At 47.1% G+C, this 27,047-nt stretch overlaps 1 protein-coding gene across 2 annotated transcripts in view; it reads left to right on the forward strand.

The window, feature by feature from the left end:
- PSME4 (proteasome activator subunit 4) overlaps positions 1-27,047 on the forward strand; it is a 294,381-nt gene that overhangs the window by 62,943 nt on the left and 204,391 nt on the right. For both annotated transcript variants that reach the window (XM_063918650.1, XM_063918651.1), the window contains exons 2-3: positions 14,380-14,520; positions 15,817-15,933. In XM_063918650.1, the coding sequence (XP_063774720.1) occupies positions 14,380-14,520; positions 15,817-15,933 (258 nt within the window). The remainder of the gene's footprint in view (positions 1-14,379; positions 14,521-15,816; positions 15,934-27,047) is intronic.

Raw genomic sequence — 27,047 nt, forward strand, 5'->3', positions numbered from 1 at the left:
TCGGCATTGCTACTTTGCCGAGCTGCTACTTGGTCGGGGTCAAACACGTTTGCTAAATTTTACAAGTTTGATACCTTGGCCGATGAGGACCTTAAGTTTGGTCAATCGGTGCTGCAGAGTCATCCACACTCTCCCGCCCACTATAGAGCTTTGGTATAAACCCCATGGTTCTTTTGGTGTCCCCAACATCCTCTAGGACGAAATAGAAAATAGGATTTTAATACCTACCGGTAAATCCTTTTCTATGAGTCCGTAGAGGATGTTGGGCGCCCGTCCCAGTGCGTACTGTATCTGCAGTTTAGTTCTGGTTACACTCAGGTTGTGTTATGGTTTCTTCAGCTTGTTGCTGAATTTTGCTCATGTCCGTTGGCATGTGTTCAGTTGAATGCCATGTTATTCGGCATTTTTATGGCGTGAGCTAGTATAATGCTCACCCTGTTTGTCAATTCCTTTCCTCGAAATGTCCGTCTCTCCGGGCACAGTTCCAAACGGAGTCTGGGGAGGGATATAGAGGGAGGAGCCAGGTCACGCCCCTTTGAAAGTCTTAAAGTGCCCATGTCTCCTGCGGATCCCGTCTATACCCCATGGTTCTTTTGGTGTCCCCAACATCCTCTACGGACCGGTAGGTATTAAAATCCTATTTTTTCTTGTTGAGATGGAGGAGGGTGGGGGTTTGGGTGAAAATTACCGGGTATTTCTTAGTCGAAGCTACCCTTCATCCTGATCTCCTATAAGAAGGCCTGTCCTAAATAGTTTTATCACAAGGAGGAATGCCTAATGTTTTCCTATTACTGAACAATGTTCTTGAAACTTGCGTGGGAGGTCTCCTTACTTTCTATGAACACTGTTATTATCATACACTGTTTGTGCTGTGATGTTCTTGCTTGAAAATAGTTTGGTATTGGTAACAATAACTCGTGAGTCTGTTCCTCCTGGTGGGAAAATTGGCAGTGCTTTTAGGTATGTACACGTGTGTGTGTGTGTGTGTGTGTGTGTGTGTGTGTGTGTGTGTGAAATACAAAAAAATATATATTTAATATTCTCCCCGCACTTGCGTGGTTTTCTTCCGAGCACTCCAGTCTCCTCCCACAATCCAAAAATATACTGGTAGGTAAATTGGCTCCCAACAAAATGAGCCCTAGCATGATTATGTCTGCGTGTACATGTGATAGGGAATAGCAGACTGGGGAACAGACTGATGTGAATGACCAAATATTCTCTGTAAAAGCACTGTGGAATGTGTACAATATATAAATAACTGTTAATACATAAAATATATGCTGTGTGTGTATATATAAAAAAAATAAAGCGCTCAAAGACATAAAAATAATGATATGTTACTTTTTGTTCAAAAATAAAAAAAGTGTTAGTGTTACACCTGTTCAACACCTGTGGATCCTACATTAACGGGGGACAGCAGCGCTGCAGTAGTATGTGACACAGCCGCCTGACCTCACGGCAGCGTCCACCCGGGACCTCGCTTGCTAGAGCCGGGTGGACGCTGCCATGAGCGGCAGCTATATATAGCGCTCTGGTGTGTGCTGGCAAACTCTCCCTCTGTCTCCCCAAAGGGCTAGTGGGGTCCTGTCCTCTATCAGAGCATTCCCTGTGTGTGTACTGTGTGTCTGTACGTTTGTGTCGACATGTATGAGGAGGAAAATGATGTGGAGGCGGAGCAAATTGCCTGTAATAGGGATGTCACCCCCTAGGGGGTCGACACCTGAGTGGATAAACTGCTGGAAGGAATTACATGACAGTGTCAGCTCTTTACAAAAGACAGTGATTGACATGAGACAGCCGGCTACTCAGCTTGTGCCTGTCCAGACGTCTCATAGGCCGTCAGGGGCTCTAAAGCGCCCGTTACCTCAGATGGCAAATACAGACGCCGACACGGATACTGACTCCAGTGTCGACGGGGAAGAGACAAATATGACTTCCAGTAGGGCCACACGTTACATGATTGAGGCAATGGAAAATGTTTTACACATTTCTGATAATACGAGTACCACCAATAGGGGTATTATGTTCAGTGAGGAAAAACTACCTGTAGTTTTCCTGAATCTGAGAAATTAAATGAGGTGTGTGATGAAGCGTGGGTTTCCCCCGATAAAAAACTGATAATTTCTAAAAAGTTATTGGCATATATCCTTTCCCGCCAGAGGTTAGGGTGCGTTGGGAAACACCCCCTAGGGGGGATAAAGCGCTCACACGCTTGTCAAAACAAGGGCTCTACCCTCTCCTGAGATGGCCGCCCTTAAGGATCCTGCTGATAGAAAGCAGGAGGGTATCCTAAAATGTATTTACACACATACTGGTGTTATACTGCGACCAGCAATCGCCTCAGCCTGGATGTGCAGTGCTGGGTTGGCGTGGTCGGATTCCCTGACTGAAAATATTGATACCCTAGATAGGGACAGTATATTATTGCCTGTAGAGCATTTAAAAGATGCATTTCTATATATGTGTGATGCACAACGGGATATTTGCCGACTGGCATCAAGAGTAAGTGCGCTGTCCATTTCTGCCAGAAGAGGGTTATGGACACGACAGTGGTCAGGTGATGCGGATTCCAAATGGCATATGGAAGTATTGCCTTATAAAGGGGAGGAGTTATTTGGGGTCGGTCTTTCAGACCTGGTGGCCACGGCAACAGCTGGGAAATCCACGTTTTTACCCCAGGTCGCCTCTCAACATAAGAAGACGCCGTATTATCAGGCGCAGTCCTTTCGTTCCCATAAGGGCACGTGGGCAAAAGGTTCCTCATTTCTGCCCCGTGACAGAGAGGGAAATGGCTGCAGAAATCAGCCAGTTCCCAGGAACAGAAGCCCTCCCCCGCCTCTGCCAAGCCCTCAGAATGATGCTGGGGCTTTACAAGCAGACAGGGAGGCAGTGTTGGAAGCCATTCACAAGCTGTATTCCCAGCAGGTGATAATTAAGGTACCCCTCCTGCAACAGGGAAAGGGGTATTACTCCACACTGTTGTGGTACCGAAGCCGGACGGCTCGGTGAGACCGATTTTAAATCTAAAATCTTTGAACACTTACATACAGAGGTTCAAATTCAAGAGAAGGGGACTACATGGTGTCTCTGGACATCAAGGATGCTTACCTTCATGTCCAAATTTACCCTTCTCACCAAGGGTACCTCAGGTTTGTGGTACAGAACTGTCACTATCAGTTTCAGACGCTGCCGTTTGGATGGTCCACGGCACCCCGGGTCTTTACCAAGGTAATGGCCGAAATGATGATACTCCTTCGAAGGAAGGGAGTTTTAGTTATCCCTTACTTGGACGATCTCCTGATAAGGGTAAGATCCTGGGAACAGTTGGAGGTCGGTGTAGCACTATCTCAGGTAGTGTTGCGACAGCACGATTGGATTCTCAATATTCCAAAATCGCAGCTGGTTCCGACGACTCGTCTTCTGTTCCTAGGGATGATTCTGGACACAGTTCAGAAAAAGGTGTTTCTCCCGGAGGAGAGAGCCAGGGAGTTATCCGAGCTAGTCAGGAACCTCCTAAAACCGAACCAAGTCTCAGTGCATCAATGCACAAGGGTTCTGGGAAAAATGGTAGCTTCCTACGAAGAAAAGCCATTCGGCAGATTCCACGCAAGAACTTTCCAGTGGGACCTGCTGGACAAATGGTCCGGGTCGCATCTAAAGATGCATCAGCGGATAACCCGGTCACCAAGGACAAGGGTGTCCCTCCTGTGGTGGTTGCAGAGTGCTCATCTTCTAGAGGGCCGCAGAGTCGGCATTCAGGACTGGGTCCTGGTGACCACGGATGCCAGCCTGCGAGGCTGGGGAGCAGTCACACAGGGAAGAAATTTCCAGGGCTTATGGTCAAGCCTGGAGACATCATTTCACATAAATATCCTGGAGCTAAGGGCCATTTACAATGCTCTCAGCTTAGCAAGACCTCTGCTTCAAGGTCAGCCGGTGTTGATCCAGTCGGACAACATCACGGCAGTCACCCATGTAAACAGACAGGGTGGCACAAGAAGCAGTCAATGGCAGAAGCTGCAAGGATTCTTCGCTGGGTGGAAAATCATGGGATAGCACTGTCAGCAGTATTCATTCCGGGAGTGGACAACTGGGAAGCAGACTTCCTCAGCACGACCTCCACCCGGGAGAGTGGGGACTTCACCCAGAAGTCTTCCACATGATTGTAAACCATTGGGAAAAACCAAAGGTGGACATGATGGCGTCCCGCCTAAACAAAAAATTGGACAGGTATTGCGCCAGGTCAAGGGAACCTCAGGCAATAGCTGTGGACGCTCTGGTAACACCGTGGGTGTACCAGTCAGTGTATGTGTTCCCTCCTCTTCCTCTCATACCAAAAGTACTGAGAATTGTAAGACGGAGGGGAGTAAGAACTATACTCGTGGCTCCGGATTGGCCAAGAAGGACTTGGTACCCGGAACTTCAAGAGATGCTCACGGAGGACCCGTGGCCTCTACCTCTAAGAAGGGACCTGCTCCAGCAAGGACCCTGTCTATTCCAAGACTTACCGCGGCTGCGTTTAACGGCAGGGCGGTTGAACGCCGTATCCTGAAGGAAAAAGGCATTCCGGATGAAGTCATCCCTACCCTGATCAAGCCAGGAAGGATGTAACCGCAAAGCATTATCACCGCATTTGGCGAAAATATGTTGCGGGGTGCGAGGCCAGTAAGGCCCCGATGGAGGAATTTTCAACTAGGTCGATTCCTGCATTTCCTGTAAACAGGAGTGTCTATGTGCCTAAAATTGGGGTCCATTAAGGTTCAAATTTCGGCCCTGTCAATTTTCTTCCAGAAAGAACTAACTTCAGTTCCTGAAGTTCAGACGTTTTGTAAAAGGGGTACTGCATATACAGCCTCCTTTTGTGCCTCCAGTGGCACCTTGGGATCTCAATGTAGTTTTGGGGTTCCTAAAGTCACATTGGTTTGAACCACTTGAATCTGTGGAGTTAAAATATCTCACATGGAAAGTGGTCATGTTGTTGGCCCTGGCCTCGGCCAGGCGCGTGTCAGAATTGGGGGCTTTATCCTGTAAAGGCCCTTATCTGATCTTCCAGACAGGGCGGAATTGAGGACTCATCCTCAATTTCTCCCTAAGCTGTTTTCAGCGTTTCACGTGAACCAGCCTATTGTGGTACCTGCGGCTACTAGGGACTTGGAGGACTCCAAGTTGCTGGACGTAGTCAGGGCCCTGAAAATATATGTTTCCAGGACGGCTGGAGTCAGAAAATCTGACTCGCTGTTTTATCCTGTATGCACCCAACAAGCTGGGTGCTCCTGCTTCTAAGCAGACTATTGCTCGTTGGATTTGTAGCACAATTCAGCTTGCACATTCTGTGGCAGGCCTGCCACAGCCAAAATCTGTAAAAGCCCATTCCACACGGAAAGTGGGCTCATCTTGGGCGACTGCCCGAGGGGTCTCGGCTTTACAACTTTGCCGAGCAGCTACTTGGTCAGGGGCAAACACGTTTGCTAAATTCTACAAATTTGATACCCTGGCTGAGGAGGACCTGGAGTTCTCTCATTCGGTGCTGCAGAGTCATCCGCACTCTCCCGCCCGTTTGGGAGCTTTGGTATAATCCCCATGGTCCTTACGGAGTTCCCAGCATCCACTAGGACGTCAGAGAAAATAGGAATTTACTTACCGATAATTCTATTTCTCATAGTCCGTAGTGGATGCTGGGCGCCCATCCCAAGTGCGGATTGTCTGCAATACTTGTACATAGTTATTGTTACAAAAATCGGGTTATTGTGGTTGTGAGCCATCTTCCCAGAGGCTCCTCTGTTATCATGCTGTTAACTGGATTCAGATCACAGGTTGTACGGTGTGATCGGTGTGGCTGGTATGAGTCTTACCCGGGATTCATAAATCCTTCCTTATTGTGTACGCTCGTCCGGGCACAGTATCCTAACTGAGGCTTGGAGGAGGGTCATAGGGGGAGGAGCCAGTGCACACCAGGTAGTCCTAAAGCTTTACTTTTGTGCCCAGTCTCCTGCGGAGCCGCTATTCCCCATGGTCCTTACGGAGTTCCCAGCATCCACTACGGACTATGAGAAATAGAATTATCGGTAAGTAAATTCTTATTTTTAAAATAAAAATGTCAGGACTTGGTTCAGAGCCCCTAGGCCCCACCTTATGATAAATTAAACACTTAAAAGTCTTTAACTTGGCCAAAAATTGTCATTTTGTGGATGATATTTGCAAAATGCAGAATAATAAGTTAATTTATGTTTGACAGGTATATGGTGGTGTTGTATTGAGGCAGGTGTTTTTAGACTTGCAGGCAGGAGTTAAAGTTTGACACACATTTTTGAAAGTGGCTTAAATTTTCCACAAAAAAAATCACCTGACAGTCCTTTTATGTACCCAAATTAATCTACAGCATTTAATTTATTGGAAACACTTGTTGTCTTCATTTTATCATGTTATTACAAATGCAGTCACAATTAATTGTTTTTGGTCCCTAATATACTTTTCTCTAACGTCCTAGTAGATGCTGGGGACTCCGTAAGGACCATGGGGAATAGCGGGCTCCGCAGGAGACTGGGCACTCTAAAGAAAGATTTAGTACTATCTGGTGTGCACTGGCTCCTCCCTCTATGCCCTTCCTCCAGACCCCAGTTAGAATCTGTGCCCGGACAGAGCTGGGTGCTTTTAGTGAGCTCTCCTGAGCTTGCTAATAAGAAAGTATTTTAGTTAGGTTTTTTTTATTTTCAGAGAGCTTCTGCTGGCAACAGACTCTCTGCTACGTGGGACTGAGGGGAGAAAAGCAAACCTACTAACTGCGGCTAGGTTGCGCTTCTTAGGCTACTGGACACCATTAGCTCCAGAGGGATCGAACACAGGACCTGACCTTGTCATCCGTTCCCGGAGCCGCGCCGCCGTCCCCCTCGCAGAGCCAGAAGCCGGCAGAAGCGGAGAAGACATCGAAATCGGCGGCAGAAGACTCCTGTCTTCACATGAGGTAGCGCACAGCACTGCAGCTGTGCGCCATTGCGCCCACACTAACCCACACACTCCGGTCACTGTAGGGTGCAGGGCGCAGGGGAGGGCGCCCTGGGCAGCAATTGATACCTCCTGGCGAAAGCTGCATATAGACAGTGGGACACTGTTATATGTATGAGCCCCCGCCATTTATTTTACAAAAAAATTGCGGGACAGAAGCCCGCCGCTGAGGGGGCGGGGCCTTCTTCCTCAGCACTCACCAGCGCCATTTTCCTTCCACAGCTCCGCTGAGAGGAAGCTCCCCAGGCTCTCCCCTGCAGAATCACGTTAGAGGGCTAAAAAAGAGAGGGGGGGCACATAAATTTAGGCGCATTAATAATATTACAGCAGCTACTGGGTAAACACTAAGTTACTGTGTAATCCCTCGGTTATATAGCGCTGGGGTGTGTGCTGGCATACTCTCTCTCTGTCTCTCCAAAAGGCCTTGTGGGGGTCCTGTCCTCATTTAGAGCTTCCCCTGTGTGTGTGGTGTCGGTACGCGTGTGTCGACATGTTTGACGAAGAGGGCTATGTGAAGGCAGAGCAAGTGCAGTTGACTGATGTGTCGCCGCCGACACCTGATTGGATGGATTTGTGGAAGGAATTAAATGATAATGTAAACTCCTTACATAAAAGGTTGGATAAAGCTGATACCTCGGGCCAGTCAGGGTCTCAACCCATGCCTGATCCTACAGCGCAGAGGCCCTCAGGGTCTCAAAAGCGCCCACTATCCAAAATGGTTGACAACAGATGTTGACACGGATTCTGACTCCAGTGTCGATGACGATGATGCAAAATTGCAACCAAAAATGACAAAAGCTATACGTTACATGATTATAGCGATGAAGGATGTTTTACACATATCAGAGGTAAACCCTGTCCTTGACATATATGTATGGGGAGAAAAAGCAAGAGGTGACTTTTCCCCCTTCACATGAGTTAAATGAGTTATGTGAAAGAGCGTGGGATTCCCCAGATAAGAAAGTCCTGATTTCCAAAAGGTTACTTATGGCGTACCCTTTCCCGCCAGAGGACAGGGTGCGCTGGGAATCCTCCCCTAGGGTAGATAAAGCTCTCACACGCTTATCCAAGAAGGTGGCCCTGCCGTCGCAGGATACGGCCACCCTAAAGGATCCTGCAGATAGAAAGCAGGAAAGTATCCTGAAATCTGTTTATACACATTCAGGGACTCTACTGAGGCCGGCAATTGCGTCTGCGTGGATGTGTAGTGCTGTAGCAGCGTGGACAGATAATCTGTCTGAGGAAATGGATACCTTGGACAGGGATACCATTATGCTGACCCTGGGGCATATAAAAGACACTGTCCTATATATGAGGGATGCCCAGAGGGACATTTGCCTACTGGGCTCTAGAATTAATGCAATGTCAATTTTTGCCAGGAGGGTCCTGTGGACTAGGCAGTGGACAGGTGATGCAGACTCCAAAAAAACACATGGAGGTGTTACCTTACAAAGGTGAGGAATTGTTTGGGGACGGTCTCTCGGACCTGGTTTCCACAGCTACTGCTGGGAAGTCAAACTTTTTGCCATATATTCCCTCACAACCTAAGAAAGCACCGTATTACCAAATGCAGTCCTTTCGCGCACAAAGAAGCAAGAAGGTCAGAGGTGCTTCCTTTCTTGCTAGAGGCAGGGGTAGAGGAAAAAAGCTGCACCTTACAGCTAGTTCCCAGGAACAGAAGTCCTCCCCGGCTTCCACTAAATCCACCACATGACGCTGGAGCTCCACGGGTGGAGCCAGGAGCGGTGGGGGCGCGTCTCCGACATTTCAGCCACCAGTGGGTTCGCTCACGGGTGGATCCCTGGGCTATACAGATTGTGTCTCAGGGATACAAGCTGGAATTCGAGGTGATGCCCCCTCAACGTTACCTAAAATCGGCCCTGCCATTTTCCCCCATAGAAAGGGAAGTAGTGGTAGCGGCAATTCACAAGCTATTTCTCCAGCAGGTGGTGGTAAAGGTTCCCCTTCTTCAACAGGGAAAGGGATACTATTCCACAATGTTTGTGGTACCGAAACCGGACGGTTCGGTCAGACCTATATTAAATTTAAAGTCCCTGAACATTTATCTGAAAAGATTCAAGTTCAAAATGGAATCGTTCAGAGCGGTCATTGCAAGCCTGGAAGAGGGGGATTTTATGGTGTCTCTGGACATCAAGGATGCTTACTTGCATGTCCCCATTTATCCGCCTCATCAGGAGTACCTCAGATTTGTGGTACAGGACTGTCATTACCAATTCCAGACGTTGCCGTTTGGGCTCTCCACGGCACCGATAATATTTACCAAGGTAATGGCAGAAATGATGGTGATCCTGAGAAAGCAAGGAGTCACAGTTATCCCATACTTGGACGATCTCCTCATAAAGGCGAGGTCGAGGGAGCAGTTGCAGATCAGCGTAGCGCACTCTCAGGAAGTGTTGCAACAGCATGGCTGGATTCTGAATATCCCAAAGTCGCAGCTGATTCCTACGACGCGTCTGCCCTTTCTGGGCATGATTCTGGACACACCAGAAGAAGGTGTTTCTCCCGACGGAGAAGGCTCAAGAGCTTGTGACTCTAGTCAGAGACCTCTTAAAACCGAAACAGGTGTCTGTGCATCACTGCACGCGAGTCATGGGAAAGATGGTGGCGTCATACGAGGCCATTCCCTTTGGCAGGTTCCATGCGAGGATCTTTCAATGGGATCTGTTGGACAAATGGTCCGGATCGCATCTTCAGATGCATCGGCTGATCACCCTGTCCCCCAGGACCAGGGTGTCTCTTCTGTGGTGGCTACAGAGTGCTCACCTTCTCGAGGGCCGCAGGTTCGGCATACAGGACTGGGTCCTGGTGACCACGTATGCGAGCCTCCGAGGGTGGGGGGCAGTCACTCAGGGAAGAAACTTCCAAGGGTTGTGGTCAAGTCAGGAGGCTTGTCTGCACATAAATACCCTGGAACTAAGGGCCATATTCAACGCCCTGAGTCAAGCGGAGCCCCTGCTTCGCAATCAACCGGTGCTGATTCAGTCAGACAACATCACCGCGGTGGCTCATGTAAACCGCCAGGGCGGCACAAGAAGCAGAGTCGCGATGGCGGAAGCCACCAGGATTCTTCGGTGGGCGGAGAATCACGTGCAAGCACTGTCAGCAGTGTTCATTCCGGGGGTGGACAACTGGGAAGCAAACTTCCTCAGCAGGCACGACCTTCACCCGGGAGAGTGGGGACTTCATCACGAAGTCTTCATTCAGATTACAAATCGATGGGAACTGCCACAGGTAGTCATGATGGCGTCCCGTCTCAACAAAAAGCTACAACGGCATTGCGCCAGGTCAAGAGACCCTCAGGCGATAGCTGTGGACGCCCTGGTAACACCGTGGGTGTTCCAGTCGGTCTGTGTTTCCTCCTCTTCCTCTCATACCCAAGGTGCTGAGAATCGTAAGAAGAAAAGGAGTGAGAACAATACTCATTGTTCCAGATTGGCCACGAAGGCCTTGGTACCCGAAACTGCAAGAAATGCTCGCAGAGGACCCATGGCCTTTGCCTCTCAGACTGGACCTGTTGCAACAGGGGCCCTGCCTGTTCCAAGACTTACCGCGGCTGCGTTTGACGGCATGGCGGTTGAACGCCGGATCCTAGCGGAAAAAGGCATTCCGGAGGAGGTTATTCCTACGCTGATAAAGGCTAGGAAGGACGTGACAGCAAAGCATTATCACCGCATATGGCGAAAATATGTTGCTTGGTGTGAGGCCAGGAAGGCCCCTACAGAGGAATTCCAACTGGGCAGATTTCTGCACTTTCTACAGTCTGGAGTGACTATGGGCTTGAAGTTGGGATCCATAAAGGTCCAGATTTCGGCCCTATCCATTTTCTTTCAAAAGGAACTGGCGTCTCTTCCTGAAGTTCAGACGTTTGTTAAGGGAGTGCTGCATATTCAGCCCCCTTTTGTGCCACCAGTGGCACCTTGGGATCTCAACGTGGTGTTGGGTTTCCTTAAATCCCACTGGTTTGAACCACTTAAGACCGTGGAGCTAAAGTATCTCACGTGGAAGGTGGTCATGCTATTAGCCTTAGCTTCGGCTAGGCGTGTGTCAGAATTGGCGGCTTTGTCATGCAAAAGCCCTTATCTGGTTTTTCATATGGACAGGGCAGAATTGCGGACTCTATGCGGGCATAGAGGGAGGAGCCAGTGCACACCAGATAGTACTAAATCTTTCTTTAGAGTGCCCAGTCTCCTGCGGAGCCCGCTATTCCCCATGGTCCTTACGGAGTCCCCAGCATTCACTACGGACTATGAGAAATAGATTTACCGGTGAGTAAAATCTTATTTTATTCTTATTCAATTTAGTTTGCACTTTTTTGAGGTATAGGCCGCTTTCCCCATTTTTCCCAACACTTAGGGGAACATTTACTAAGCAGTGATAAGAACGGAGAAGTGAGCCAGTGGAGAAATTTCCCCATCAACCAATCGGCAGCTCTGTATCATTTTATAGTATGCAAATTATAGATGTTACTTCAGTGCTTATTGGTTGCCATGTGCAACTTCTCCACTGGCTCACTTCTCCGCTCTTATCACTGCTTAGTAAATGTACCCCTTAATGCGGCAATCACTTTATACAATTGGACTGAGCGTTAAGTGTGTGTACACGTAGTCGCACTAAGTAAAAATATTGTGTGATAGACTCACTAATTCAAGATGCGGTAAACAAAACTATTACTGTGGTTAACTGAATGTGTCCTTATGTGTATCTTCTGAAAATGAAAGTAGTTAAAAAAAAATAAAAAAAATAAAAAAATAGAGGCATTTGTTTCAGTACTGCGAACTGTAAACCAATCACAGATAGCTGATATTGCAACGTGACCGTACACAAGTAAGCTTCGCACAGTGGTAACTGAGTCAGAGAATATTTCATAACCTCATATGTTTTTGCACCATGCTAAATGATAAATTATTAGACTTTATCGGATTAGTGCATATTAAACAGGATTGGACAATTCTGACAACCGTACCGCCTGTCACCTACACTATTGGGTCAGTATGCGATAAATAGATGGAAGTTATTAACCCTTTTAACCCTTACTGAATAATTGTGATATAACTTGTCGGTGTAAGATCAAATGATAGTTTCAGACACACATTCTCCAGTGGGCACTAAAGATTAAAGTACTGTGTACAGAGAAATATTTGTTTATAAAATTGAATGGTTTCGTAATGAAACTTCTCTATCTTCAAATGATGGCCAGTGTTGACGATCTAGAGGGGATTGGAATTCTGTTGTCTTCCTTTATCCACCTGGAACAGGTGGGATAATTGCATCACTGGTTGTATGCTACAGTACCATAGACACCTAGGTTTCCCTAAACTTGCTCCTGGTATGTGTCCCACTTGCTCATCTGATCATAAATGATCTGAACGGCCTGAGGATCTCTTGTGTTTTCTAGAGTTTGCTCCTGTCGTGCCCTACTTGCTCATCATACATGATAACTTGTTCTGTGATAATTGTCGCTGTATTTGACATTATTTGTTCTGGCAGACATTTCACTGTAACTTCGCTCACAGAATCGTGACGTTTATTGTATGGTAATCTCAGCGCTTTGGTTTTTTTCTTGAGTGTTTTTTTATATTCTTCTTGTAATTAAAAGGAAATTCATTATAATGCTAAATTGAAACGTGTTACTCAGAATTATCAGTATTGGTACCATCATGATGTATATGTCAGGAGTAGAAAACGTATAGTGGATCTTTTTTTCCCTGTACAATGTACAGCTTGGTAAGCAACAGGGAGTCTAGAAAAATGCTGTAATTACACTAATCCTTTTGTAATAGATTTATGTTTTGTATTGTCAAGTGTGAATTTTTTCTTCTTTTTTTTTATATGTCCACTACTGTGTAAAGAATAAGTGGTATAATCCTGCCACTGGAAGATCTTGTATAACCTCAAAAATCCTTTGTACAGAACAAAAGAGCCAACTAATATGTTTTTAAGTTGCATTATACCTTTGTTAAACGATGGTCTGGGCTTAGGTGAGGCATCATTGGTCCTTGCATTAAGTGGACAGTCTATAGATGACGGACCTTTGGCAGGATAACTTTTCTGCTCACACTCCTAGATGCGAGCCACAGTACAATGTGCAATGTTCTTCCTCCCACTATTACACGATCGTGTGCAGCCGCACATTTGTCGGAACCTGGCGTGTTTACCATTCACCTTTCTAAAGTGGATACATTTTTGTGTCAAATACCCATTTTTTGTTGTTTTTATGTTTTATATATGTGCAATAAATTTGTTTGTGTTTTGAACGCATTGTATTATTTTAGGCTTTACATTTCTTTCAGTCTGGTTTGTTTATTGCCTTGTATACTGTATGGGGTGGCCAATCCTGGGATCGGGATCCTGGGATTTAGGCCAAAAATCAGCCTGGATTCAATCCCAGGTTTGGAAGCTCCAATCCCGGGGCTTTACGGATCAGGCGGGTCTTTGTTTTTTAAATACCGGGAAGGTCTTTCCTCCCGGCTCACCCTGCGCAGCGTGACGGTAAGTCAGTGGTCACGCTGCGCAGCCAGCCGCCCACCTCATGCCGCACGGACCTCACTGAACCGGAGGAAGTTACCCACCCTTTCAGGAACCATGGTACCGGGATTGACCATTTTACAATTCTGATACCCTGGATTGAAAAAAATGGCCCGGGATTGGCCACCCTAATACTGTATTCCCTTTCCCTATTTTTGTTGTAAAGCGATTTGTGTTTGGTCTTTCCTGCTACCTTTTTGTGCTTTTTTAATGGTCATTATACATTTAACATTGCTTTATAAATTATGACTTAGTTATCATCCTTTGCTCTGTCATGTCCCGGAGTAAAACCATAAATCACTCTGCCTTATTATTATTATTATTATTATTATTATTATTATTATGAGAAAGACAGAAAGAAAGCAACAAGGTGAAGCAGTTAATTTAGCACAAGTTACAGAGGTCATGTACAACCAGCAAATATGTTAATAGGAGGTGGGCAACCCAAGCTAACAGACTAAATTACTTACTCCTTCAATTTGTGTGATGGATCCCACAGCCTGGGAACCCTGCTCTACACCACTGTGTCATTGAAGCTTTAAAACGGACACCTACTTTTTTTTTTTTTTTTTCCTGCTGTATTTCTACCATTATATTTGTATTTATATGATTTTATCCTACATATATATTTCTGCTGCTGGATCTTTAATCTAGATTACAGCAAGGCATTAGCCACGTCATCTTGACCTGACTATGCAGTGTACTATAAATTCCCCCCACCTTCCATGTTATCTGTATTGCACGCATTCATTCTCCTAGCAGTGAAAATAAATTTGTGATACATATCCTATATATTTGTGTTTCATGTTCTTGTGTGGTTTGTGTCTGTAGGTATATACGGCTCTTCGGCAGAAAGTTCAGTAAAGAAGACCATGTCCTCTTCGTGAAGTTACTGTATGAGTTGGTGACTATTCCTAAGTTGGAAATCAGCATGATGCAAGGGTTTGCACGTTTGTTAATAAGCCTTTTGAAGTAAGTTAGACATTTATTGCATCTTTTCTTTGTTCTGTTTTTCAACCCTGACTTTGTCCGCAAACCAGGAGCACTGTTCTATACGGTCCTCTCAGTTTGATCTATGCAATTTATGTTGCTTTACAGTTTTATAGAAGCTGGGACAAGAAGGTTTTTTCTAAATGCAATGTCTAGTTAAGTACAAAGTATTGTTTTTTTTAAGGTAGTTGGTAGATTAAACTTGATAAAAGTAAGACAGATGCAGCATATTCATATGAGTATTAAGTTTTATTTTGGCAACACCTTACCTTCCCTATGAGCAGGCGCTCCTCCAGCCAGTAGTTTCACCTTTGGCCCCTCTGGGGTATCCTCTTATTGCATAGAGGCCCAAGTAAGATCGAAGATAGTTGGCAGAGATCTCTGCTATGTAGGGGTGTGTCTGCTATGTAGGGGTGTGTCTCAGCCGGCTCAAAAGGAAGAGGCAGCCTGTTTTGAATCCAAGATGGCCGATATGAAAGCGCTGTATCTGAATAGAGCAGTTTCACATTGGCCATCTTGGATTCAACAGGAGGCTGTCTTTTCCCTGTGAGCCGGCTGAAATGTTGGGAGGAGACAGCATTGCTGCCCAGTACAGTAGTCTTTGGGGGTAATTCAGAGTTGATTCTAGCAGCAAATTTGTTAGCAGTTGGGCAATGCCATGCGCACTGCAGGGGCGACAGATATAACATGTGCAGAGAGAGTTAGATTTGGGTGGGGTGTATTCAAACTGAAATCTAAATTGCAGTGTAAAAATAAAGCAGCCAGTATTTACCCTGCACAGAAACAAAATAACCCACCCAAATCTAACTCTCTCTGCACATGTTATATCTGCCTCCCTGCAGTGCCCATGGTTTTGCCCAACTGCTAACATTTGCTGCTGCGATCAACTCTGAATTACCCCCCTTGTCCAGGGGAAGGGTATGTGGTTTAATAGTCTGTGTCCTGGGGGTGGGTTTCAGTATATGTAGTAGGTGGTGGTGGGGAGGGGAGCGCTTACACCCCTTTTCCAGTACCTGTGCACATCAGAGCTGGAACCCTCTTAAGCATGGTAAATACCGGGTGGGGGTTCCATGAAGAAACCTCCATCAAAATCCTCTTATATGGAAGCTGGAGAATCTGGTGAAACTCTAAAGTGGAAAGCACCTTTTAAGATGTTTTGGTACCGTGGTGTTTGACTACTTATGTGTGCATAGCTTTTCTGGTAAAGCAAATATCAAACAAGTTTTTATAAATGTAATATCCGTTTCATGCCATATGCTTTTCCTTGACCGATTGCAGAAAGAAAGAGCTCCTTTCACGAGAAGACTTGCAGTTACCCTGGAGACCATTGTATGAAATGCTGGAGAGAATATTATATTCTAAGACGGAACACCTTGGTCTTAATTGGTTTCCTAAGTAAGTGAATAAAAAATTTTTTTTTGTTGTTGTTGCACTGGTTCTATTAGAAATTAACATGTAGCCTGCAGTTACCGTGATTTCTCTGAGGGGATGAAATAAAGACCCGCTGATACAGGCACAAAGCGTGATTGCTAATTGTTAGGAATGGGCCTCCTCTGGGCAAGTCTTCTGCGACACGTGTACTCTGCTATGTATGACTCACGCTCACATCCGTTTCTTGCACGTGGTTACTGTTAGCTGCATGTAACACGGACATGGCAGTAATACATGCAGTGTCTGTTTATGATCTCTTTGTGCATTGGTATGGCTGTGAATCACTGGCCAGAAAGCAATGTTTTCGGCATCCCCCGGCTCATCTTTTATCAGCTCTCATTGTGTTATTTTGTTTTCCTTACATGCTTTTCTATCACCTGGGGCATTGGTCTCATGCAAAACTTGCCGGATGGTAAATAGACAAGCTTGCTCCCAGTTGCCATATGTGCCGCCTTCCTCAGGTATACTTACTTTGGCAAATCCCTCTCGTCCGTAGAGAAGGGTGTTCCAGGTGGCCGGCACTGTGGCACTGCAATGAAGCGATTCATATTGAATTATCACATCATCATGACCCCTTCCGCCTTTACCTGGCAATTGGTCATGGTCGGTGGGTTGCAAGAGTTTCCCATTTTTCGGGAGCCGTGAGACTCGACCCCAAGGTCAGGAGTCTCCTGGAAAGTTCCGGGAGAGCAGGCACGTATACCCCCTGATCATCAATGTTATACATCCTTAATAGTAATAGCTGCAGGTCGATAGGCACAGCTTATAAAATGAATAAGTGTGTAATAGAGGCCTGTATGATAAAACTACAATTCAGAGGACCATAAGATCAGACCGTCCTGCTTTGCTGTCTCCATTAGACCGGTTCCCAATTGGGAACATTGATAAAAGCATCCAGTGCCGACCTCATGGGTTTTAAGTTTTCATTAGTTGCTGTTGGAGATCGCCAGTGGAGGAGCAAAAAACAAGTCATAGCTGCTCTATATTAGGCTGCGCTTTGTAGGATTCTCAAGTGCAACCACCACGTTCTGTGGCTGCATGCAGGTTGTACAGCATACCCTCCAAACAGTCACAAATGCAGAATTGGGACAAAATAAGTGAAACCCCCCCCCCCCCTACCCCAAGCACACCCCAACTCCACTAGATGTTTCGAAACCCTGATGCTGTGCATCCAGAAACGTCTACTTTTGTTTTATGTCTGAAGGTGTTGCACAAATACCAGGACATGTGGGAGCTATTGGTACATAGTTTTCTCTAACGTCCTAGTGGATGCTGGGGACTCTGTAAGGACCATGGGGAATAGACAGGCTCCGCAGGAGACTGGGCACTCTAAGAAAGATTTAGTACTACTGGTGTGCACTGGCTCCTCCCTCTATGCCCCTCCTCCAGACCTCAGTTAGAATCTGTGCCCGGCCAGAGCTGGGTGCTTTTAGTGAGCTCTCCTGAGCTTGCTAATAAAGTATTTTAGTTAGGTTTTTTATTTTCAGAGAGCTTCTGCTGGCAACAGACTCTCTGCTACGTGGGACTGAGGGGAGAGAAGCAAACCTGCTAACTGCGGCTAGGTTGCGCTTCTTAGGCTACTGGACACCATTAGCTCCAGAGGGTTCGAACACAAGATCTTAACCTTGGTCGTCCGTTCCCGGAGCCGCGCTGCCGTCCCCCTCGCAGAGCCAGAAGACAGAAGCCGGCAGAAGCAAGAAGACATCGAAATCGGCGGCTGAAGACTCCTGTCTTCACATGAGGTAGCGCACAGCACTGCAGCTGTGCGCCATTGCTCCCACACTTACCCGCACACTCCGGTCACTGTAGGGTGCAGGGCGCAGGAAGGGGGCGCCCTGGGCAGCAATTATGATACCTCTTGGCAAAAAGGCACATATATACAGCTGGGCACTGTATATATGTACGAGCCCCCGCCATTATTTTTACACAGAAGCGGGACAGAAGCCCGCCGCTGAGGGGGCGGGGCCTTCTTCCTCAGCACTCACCAGCGCCATTTTCTCTCTACAGCTCCGCTGAGAGGCAGCTCCCCAGGCTCTCACCTGCAGTCTCAAGGTAGAAAAAGGGTATAAAAGAGAGGGGGGGCACATAAATTTAGGCGCATTTATCATTATACAGCAGCTACTGGGTAAACACTAAGTTACTGTGTAATCCCTGGGTTATATAGCGCTGGGGTGTGTGCTGGCATACTCTCTCTCTGTCTCCCCAAAAGACCTTGTGGGGGTCCTGTCCTCATTTAGAGCATCCCCTGTGTGTGTGCGGTGTGTCGGTACGTTTGTCGACATGTTTGACGAGGAAGGATACGTGGAGGCAGAACAGGTGCAAATGAATGTGGTGTCGCCGCCGACGGTGCCGACACCTGATTGGATGGAAATGTGGAAGGTGTTAAATGATAACGTGAACTCCTTGCATAAGAGGTTGGATAAAGCTGACACATTAGGACAGTCAGGGTCTCAACCCATGTCTGATCCTACAGCTCAAAGGCCGTCAGGGTCTCAAAAGCGCCCACTATCCCAGATTGTTGACACAGATATCGACACGGATTCTGACTCCAGTGTCGATGGCGATGATGCAAAGTTGCAGCCTAAAATGACTAAAGCCATCCGCTACATGATTATAGCAATGAAGGATGTATTGCACCTATCGGAGGAAAACCCTGTCCCTGACAAGAGGGTTTATATGTTTGGGGAGAAAAAGCAAGAAGTGACTTTTCCCCCTTCACATGAATTAAACGAATTATGTGAAAAAGCGTGGGATTCCCCTGATAGGAAAGTACTGATTTCCAAAAGATTACTTATGGCGTATCCTTTCCCGCCATCGGACAGGTTACGCTGGGAATCCTCCCCTAGGGTAGACAAAGCGTTGACACGCTTATCTAAGAAGGTGGCCCTGCCGTCACAGGATACGGCCGCCCTAAAGGATCCTGCGGATAGAAAGCAGGAAGGTATCCTGAAGTCTGTTTATACACATTCTGGTACTGTACTGAGGCCAGCAATTGCTTCGGCCTGGATGTGTAGTGCTGTAGCAGCATGGACAGATACTCTGTCTGAGGAGATAGATACACTGGACAGGGAGACTGTTTTACTGACCCTAGGACATATCAAAGACGCTGTCCTATATATGAGGGATTGCCTGCTGGGCTCTAGAATAAACGCAATGTCGACTTCTGCCAGAAGGGTCCTTTGGACTCTGCAATGGAAAGGTGATGCCGACTCTAAAAAAACACATGGATGTTTTACCTTACAAGGGTGAGGAATTGTTTGGGGACGGTCTCTCGGACCTAGTTTCCACAGCTACGGCTGGGAAGTCAAATTTTTACCATATTTTCCCTCACAGCCAAAGAAAGCACCGTATTACCAAATGCAGTCCTTTCGTTCACAAAGAAGCAAGAAAGTCAGAGGTGCATCCTTTCTTGCCAGAGGCAGGGGTAGAGGACAGAAGCTGCACCATGCAGCTAGTTCCCAGGAACAAAAGTCCTCCCCGGCTTCCACGAAATCCACCGCATGACGCTGGGGCTCCACAGGCGGAGCCAGGAGCGGTGGGGGCGCGTCTCCGAAATGTCAGCCATCAGTGGGTTCGCTCATGGGTGGATCCTTGGGCTATACAAATTGTGTATCAGGGATACAAGCTGGAATTCGAGGTGACGCCACCTCACCGTTACCTAAAATCGGCCTTGCCAGCTTCCCCCATGGAAAGGGAGGTAGTGTTAGCGGCGATTCGCAAGTTATATCTCCAACAGGTGGTGGTAAAGGTTCCCCTCCTTCAACAGGGAAGGGGTTACTATTCCACTATGTTTGTGGTACCGAAACCGGACGGTTCGGTCAGACCCATTTTGAATTTAAAATCCCTGAACATTTATCTGAAGAAGTTCAAGTTCAAAATGGAATCGCTCAGAGCGGTCATTGCAAGCCTGGAAGAGGGGGATTTTATGGTGTCTCTGGACATCAAGGATGCTTACTTGCATGTCCCCATTTATCCACCTCATCAGGAGTACCTCAGGTTTGTGGTACAGGACTGTCATTACCAATTCCAGACGTTGCCGTTTGGCCTGTCCACGGCACCGAGGATTTTTACCAAGGTAATGGCGGAGATGATGGTGCTCCTTCGAAAGCAAGGAGTTACAATTATCCCATACTTGGACGATCTCCTCATAAAGGCGAGGTCCAGGGAGCAGTTGCTGATCAGCGTAGCACACTCTCAGGAAGTGTTGCAACAGCACGGCTGGATTCTGAATATTCCAAAGTCGCAGCTGATTCCTAAGACGCGTCTGCCCTTCCTGGGCATGATTCTGGACACAGACCAGAAGAAGGTGTTTCTCCCGGCGGAGAAGGCTCAGGAGCTCGTGACTCTGGTCAGAGACCTCCTAAAACCAAAACAGGTGTCGGTGCATCACTGCACGCGAGTCCTGGGAAAGATGGTGGCGTCATACGAAGCCATTCCCTTCGGCAGGTTCCATGCAAGGATCTTTCAGTGGGATCTGTTGGACAAGTGGTCCGGATCGCATCTTCAGATGCATCGGCTGCTCACCCTGTCCCCCAGAGCCAGGGTGTCTCTTCTGTGGTGGCTACAGAGTGCTCACCTTCTCGGGGGCCGCGGGTTCGGCATACAGGACTGGGTCCTGGTGACCACGGATGCAAGCCTCCGAGGATGGGGGGCAGTCACTCGGGGAAGAAACTTCCAAGGGCTGTGGTCAAGTCAGGAGGCTTGTCTGCACATCAATATCCTGGAACTAAGGGCCATATACAACGCCCTGAGTTAAGCGGAGCCTCTGCTTCGAAACCAAACAGTGCTGATTCAGTCAGACAACATCACTGCAGTGGCCCATGTAAACCGCCAGGGCGGCACAAGAAGCAGGGTGGCAATGGCGGAAGCCACCAGGATTCTTCGGTGGGCGGAGAATCACGTGCAATCACTGTCAGCAGTGTTCATTCCGGGAGTGGACAACTGGGAAGCAGACTTCCTCAGCAGACACGACCTCCACCCGGGAGAGTGGGGACTTCATCAGGAAGTCTTCACGCAGATTGCAAATCGATGGGAACTGCCACAGGTGGACATGATGGCGTCCCGCCTCAACAAAAAGCTAAAAAGGTATTGCGCCAGGTCAAGGGACCCTCAGGCTATAGCTGTGGACGCACTAGTAACACCGTGGGTGTTCCAGTCGGTCTATGTGTTTCCTCCTCTTCCTCTCATACCCAAGGTGCTGAGAATCGTAAGAAAAAGAGGAGTGAGAACAATACTCATTGTTCCGGATTGGCCAAGAAGGACTTGGTACCCGGAACTGCAAGAAATGCTCACAGAGGACCCATGGCCTCTGCCTCTCAGACAGGACCTGTTGCAACAAGGGCCCTGTCTGTTCCAAGACTTGCTGCGTTTGACGGCATGGCGGTTGAACGCCGGATCCTAGCGGAAAAAGGCATTCCGGATGAAGTTATTCCTACGCTGATAAAGGCTAGGAAGGACGTGACAGCAAAGCATTATCACCGTATATGGCGAAAATGTTGTTGGTGTGAGGCCAGGAAGGCCCCTACAGAGGAATTCCAGCTGGGCCGATTCCTGCACTTCCTACAGTCAGGACTGACTATGGGCCTAAAATTAGGGTCCATAAAGGTCCAGATTTCGGCCCTATCCATTTTCTTTCAAAAAGAACTGGCTTCACTTCCTGAGGTTCAGACGTTTGTTAAGGGAGTGCTGCATATTCAGCCCCCTTTTGTGCCACCAGTGGCACCCTGGGATCTTAACGTGGTGGTGGGTTTCCTGAAATCCCACTGGTTTGAGCCACTTAAGACCGTGGAGCCTAAAGTATCTCACATGGAAAGTGGTCATGCTGTTGGCCTTAGCTTCGGCTAGGCGGGTGTCAGAATTGGCGGCTTTGTCATGTAAAAGCCCCTATCTGGTTTTCCATATGGACAGGGCAGAATTGCGGACTCGTCCGCAATTTCTGCCAAAGGTGGTGTCTTTTCATTTGAACCAACCTATTGTGGTGCCTGCGGCTACTCGTGACTTGGAGGACTCCAAGTTGCTGGACGTAGTCAGGGCTTTGAAGGTTTATGTAACCAGAACGGCTGGAGTCGGGAAGACTGACTCGCTGTTTATCCTGTATGCATCTAACAAGCTGGGTGCTCCTGCTTCAAAGCAAACTATTGCTCGCTGGATCTGTAACACGATTCAGCAGGCTCATTCTGCGGCTGGTTTGCCGCATCCAAAATCAGTGAAAGCCCATTTCACAAGGAAGGTGGGCTCTTCTTGGGCGGCTGCCCGAGGGGTCTCGGCATTACAGCTTTGCCGAGCTGCTACTTGGTCGGGTTCAAACACATTTGCAAAATTCTACAAGTTTGATTCCCTGGCTGAGGAGGACCTTGTGTTTGCTCATTCGGTGCTGCAGAGTCATCCGCACTCTCCCGCCCGTTTGGGTGCTTTGGTATAATCCCCATGGTCCTTACGGAGTCCCCAGCATCCACTAGGACGTTAGTAAGAATTTACTCACCGGTAAATCTATTTCTCGTAGTCCGTAATGGATGCTGGGCGTCCCAAGTGCGGACTTTCTGCAATACGTGTATATAGTTATTGCTTAATAAAGGGTTATGTTGGCATCCATTGGTTGATGCTCTGTTGTTTGTTCATACTGTTAACTGGGTAAGTTTATCACAAGTTATACGGTGTGATTGGTGTGGCTGGTATGAGTCTTACCCTGGATTCCAAAATCCTTTCCTTGTAATGTCCGCTCTTCCGGGCACAGTTTCCTTAACTGAGGTCTGGAGGAGGGGCATAGAGGGAGGAGCCAGTGCACACCAGTAGTACTAAATCTTTCTTAGAGTGCCCAGTCTCCTGCGGAGCCCGTCTATTCCCCATGGTCCTTACGGAGTCCCCAGCATCCACTACGGACTACGAGAAATAGATTTACCGGTAAGTAAAATCTTATTATTTCACTTATGTGAATTAATGTTTCTTCTATTCTGGAAATGTTTTATAAATCTGAGTACTTCAGTCCAGTCCACTGTAACATAAGGGCATGTTGCTGTAGACTGCAGTGTGTGAATTTAGTATGAAGAAGAAAACCAACTAAAGAAACTAGAAGTCCCTTTTCATTGTGTAAGTCCCTCTCTATGGTGAGCTGCCGGAAGCATGGATCCATGCAAACACCTCAAGCCTGCCAGCACATCACCGCAAACTACATCCACAAGACTCCTCGCCGGCCGGCGAGTGGAGCGGCCGTCGAGACCGCACAGGACATAGGAAGAAGCGGAGCGTTGCTGCAACGCAACTTCCGGTTGTTCAATGCGGCTTTCGGTGGGACCCGGCAGCCTAGCAGCAGAGCCAGGAAGGCTTCCAGCTCTGTCTGCTGAGGAGCACCACCGGGGACGGAAACAGCGCAAGCGGCCACATCATCACTCACCACAGAGTGAACAAAGAGAACTAAACATCACATCGTGAGGGTAAGTTGCACCTGGCAGGCCGGGACGCTGGCCTCCCAGAACACGACCTCCACCTACGATCAATTATTGACAAAGAACCGCCTCTGGGCACACTGCTTAGACTCACACTGAGGGGAAAGGAAATCCCTTCAGATAAAGACCGACTCTTATATATCTGGAACAAAGATACTCCTTTTCTCACAAGACTTTTCTTTAGGATATTCATCTCACGGCAATACCATATTTTATTTCATCTTGTGTTTATTTTCCCTATACATTGGATGTTCACACAATATGCATGTTACTATTGCAAATAAGGGCATTTATGTGTAATCATAGTATCATCGATTATATATGAATTATTGTACCATCTGTTATACTAAGCATTGTGATTTATAAAGGTATTTACAGATCATAGAGAGACATCATTTCTCACATACAAACACCAAATAGAGGGTGAGCGCAGGTATCCAAAACCTGTGAAACCAGTAGTAGGCACTGTAATATTGCCAAGATGCCACATTGGTGGTAGATGGGCACAGCTAGAAGACTTAGTATTGCTGGTCCTACCTTAGATGAAGAATCTACAAAAAAGGTAAGTACTAGATATGCTCGAAGTCTTGAGCAAGTAGTTCTATGTACGGTGGTCTCTAAATGTACAGTCACAGAGGACGGCATTCCCAGAGCTGGATACACTCCGATACTCTGTCTCTAGTAAGTGACTTTGGATATACTGTCCTTAGCAACTTAACGGACAACATTTGTACCCCAAATCCTTGCTGGAATTGTCGTTTGTGGCATAAGGTCCACTGAATTGTCAATCCCCACACCCCCTTGTGGTAACAGAGCCCCCACCCTCACCACCAGTGTCAGTGAGCCTCAGTTAAGTAGCCCCTCCCCATGTGTGGACCCCCTGTTGCAGCTGATCTCTGCACATCCAGAGATCAGCATATTCGTGCTCTGTGGGGAACTATGTTCTCCTTCTCACATTTAGTTCCGGCACATGGGCCCCGTATTGCTGCTCGCAATGCTTTCTGGTGCGTGGTTTCGGAAGTGGTGTCGGTGGTCACGGACTGCGACAACACTTCCAGGGGGTCGCAACAGCAGGAGGAAGTCCATTGTGCACTTGTGCAGAATGAATTTTCTCCATAACTGGAGAGGGGGCACAACTGGGCTTGCCGGCTGTGTGTGATGCGAGCTGGCCAGGTAACGCACTCCATTCTGCGGATCACGTACGGTAGTGCCAGGCAAGTGGTTAATGACTGATGCAGAGTTGGACTTATACCATTTTGCAAAGCATAAATAGCGTAAAGTGAATGAGGAATATGCTCCAGTGCAGTCTTACACTTCCTTATGTCTTCAGAAGATGACAGTGGTAATTGAGGTGCGGTCTGATGTAAGCTGGATACAGTACCTGCTAGAGGACAGATGGAAATAGGCGCTGTTGTTGAGGGCGCTGTTGTTGATAACTAGACAGGTATGCTATCAATGCAGAGCCGATCTTCTCTTGGGATATAAAGAGGAGGTTTAAACATGACTGCAAGATGCAGTATTACAGTTAATGCTTATTTCTAACAACGAAGTGGGTTATGATAATTATATACCTTTAAATCATCAATATAAAGTATAAACTTATGTCGAAACTTGTTTGTTTTTTTTTATAAAATTTTTAAAGAGACTTCGGAACAGACACACAAGTTGGTCGCAAATTACATCCGCATCATGAGCGCAGAAATAAATGTGGCTATTGGATCACATTCAGAGTTGCACACGTTCATGAGACTACACAAACCCAACCAATCCACTTGTGGAAGTAGCAGTCATGAGTAACCAGGCACGCTTGCACCAGCCTTATAACTGGGCCATGACATTTCTCTGACATCAGACTGATCTCTCCCTACAGTATCGGGTTCTTTATGCAGGTGCCGCAACCAATTCACAGCCTACTGGCGGTGGTGCTATTCCATTGTGGCACATGGCAAGATGCCCCATCAGTCGCAACAGGGAAGATTACATCAGCCATACGGCAGGTGCAGTGTCACTTGACATGTTTAGCGAGTGCCGCAGGTCAGTGCAAGTAGCTGCATTCCAGGTACACAGCGCAAGCATAGGAGGCCACTGTCAGGCGGAGGCACTGCACCTGCCATAGAGCTAGTGAAAGTGTTGTTGATGCGACCAGTGGTGGCGTATAAGGAGGCAGCAATCTGTATTACAGCGTGCACGAACACTTAACGTGGGCTGCTCTGTCCTGGCACATTCTGCCACATGGGTGTTCACAAGGGGAGAAGCAAGTGGCCCACTGCCAATTAGCGCTGCCCTGTGCCACTTGGTGTCTGGCACATTATTGAAAGCTTTTAAATAACTGTAACAAAAATCTGATCTCTGCGTCGATTTAAGCATACAAATCATTTATTTAAACAAAAACAAAAAAATAAATGTTCCATAAAGATCTTAAACTTGGCAAATACAGTAGGTTGTTAAAATACACGATCATATACTGTAACATAATATTCTTAGTATAAGATACTTTTATAAACAATGTAGCAAAATATACTTTGCATAAGGTACACTTATTTTAAACAAGTCCCACTAGAATCCACCTAACTAATGAGACCTGATTGGGAAAACAATGCGTGACAGTCCCTCTGGATATCCCGGTGTTGATGTCACCTAGTCAGCTGTGCTGGTGGACTGTTATTCTGATGCACAGTATTCAGCCTCCTACCATATGAAAGTTCTCTGGTCAATGCCTCGCATTTAGAAGTGAAGCATCATTTTCCTAATTGGGGGGCAGATGTATTAACCTGGAAAAGGCATAAGGAAGTGATAAACGCACCAGCCAGTCAGCTCCTAACTGTCAATTTTGCATATTGGAGTTGATTGGCTGGTGCGTTTAACACCTTGCACTTATCACTGGTTTATCACTTCCTTATGCCTTCTCCAGGTTAATACATCTGCCCCAATATCCCATAAGTCTGGCTTTTAGTACATTAGGATTGGAAAAAGCATTGACCAAAATGTTTTGCATCTATCCATCTATCATATACCGGGATGTTTTAAAGGACTTCTGTGAACATTAGAGGGAGTTTCAGACCTGATCGCTGTGCTGCTAATTTTGTTATCCTGCGATCAGATACAGTAGTCGCTGCACAAAGGGAGTGTATATTCTCCCGTGCCAGTGTGCGTTCGCATGTGTACGCCGTGCTACAAATATCCCTCAGTTAGCAGACAGCTGCAAATCCATTCGCACCACACTCACCATGTAATGTTTTTTCCACTGTGTGCAGTGTGTGCGTAGCCCAGGACTTACTCCTACAGTGCGACGAGAACGGGCTGATCGGGGCCGGAGCTGACGTCACACACCCTCCCTGAAAATGCTTGGGAACGCCTGCGTTTTCCCTGACACTCCCAGAAAACTGTCAGTTACCACCCACAAACGTCCTCTTACTGTGCCTTCGAAATTTTTGCACCAGCCTGCTGCTGTTCAGCGATGCCTGTTGTTTGGTGACGCGGGTGTGCATTGCAGTGCATACGCCTGCGCAGTCTATCCATAATCATCCATTGTGCGAAAGCGCAAAGTAGCGGTAAGGTCTGAATCGGCCCACAGTATAATCCCTTAAAGGGAGGGTTCAAGTGGGAATTGTTTAAAATAAGTGTATCTTATACAAA

Source organism: Pseudophryne corroboree, chromosome 4, assembly GCF_028390025.1.
Source record: "Pseudophryne corroboree isolate aPseCor3 chromosome 4, aPseCor3.hap2, whole genome shotgun sequence".
NCBI classification, from domain to species: domain Eukaryota; kingdom Metazoa; phylum Chordata; class Amphibia; order Anura; family Myobatrachidae; genus Pseudophryne; species Pseudophryne corroboree.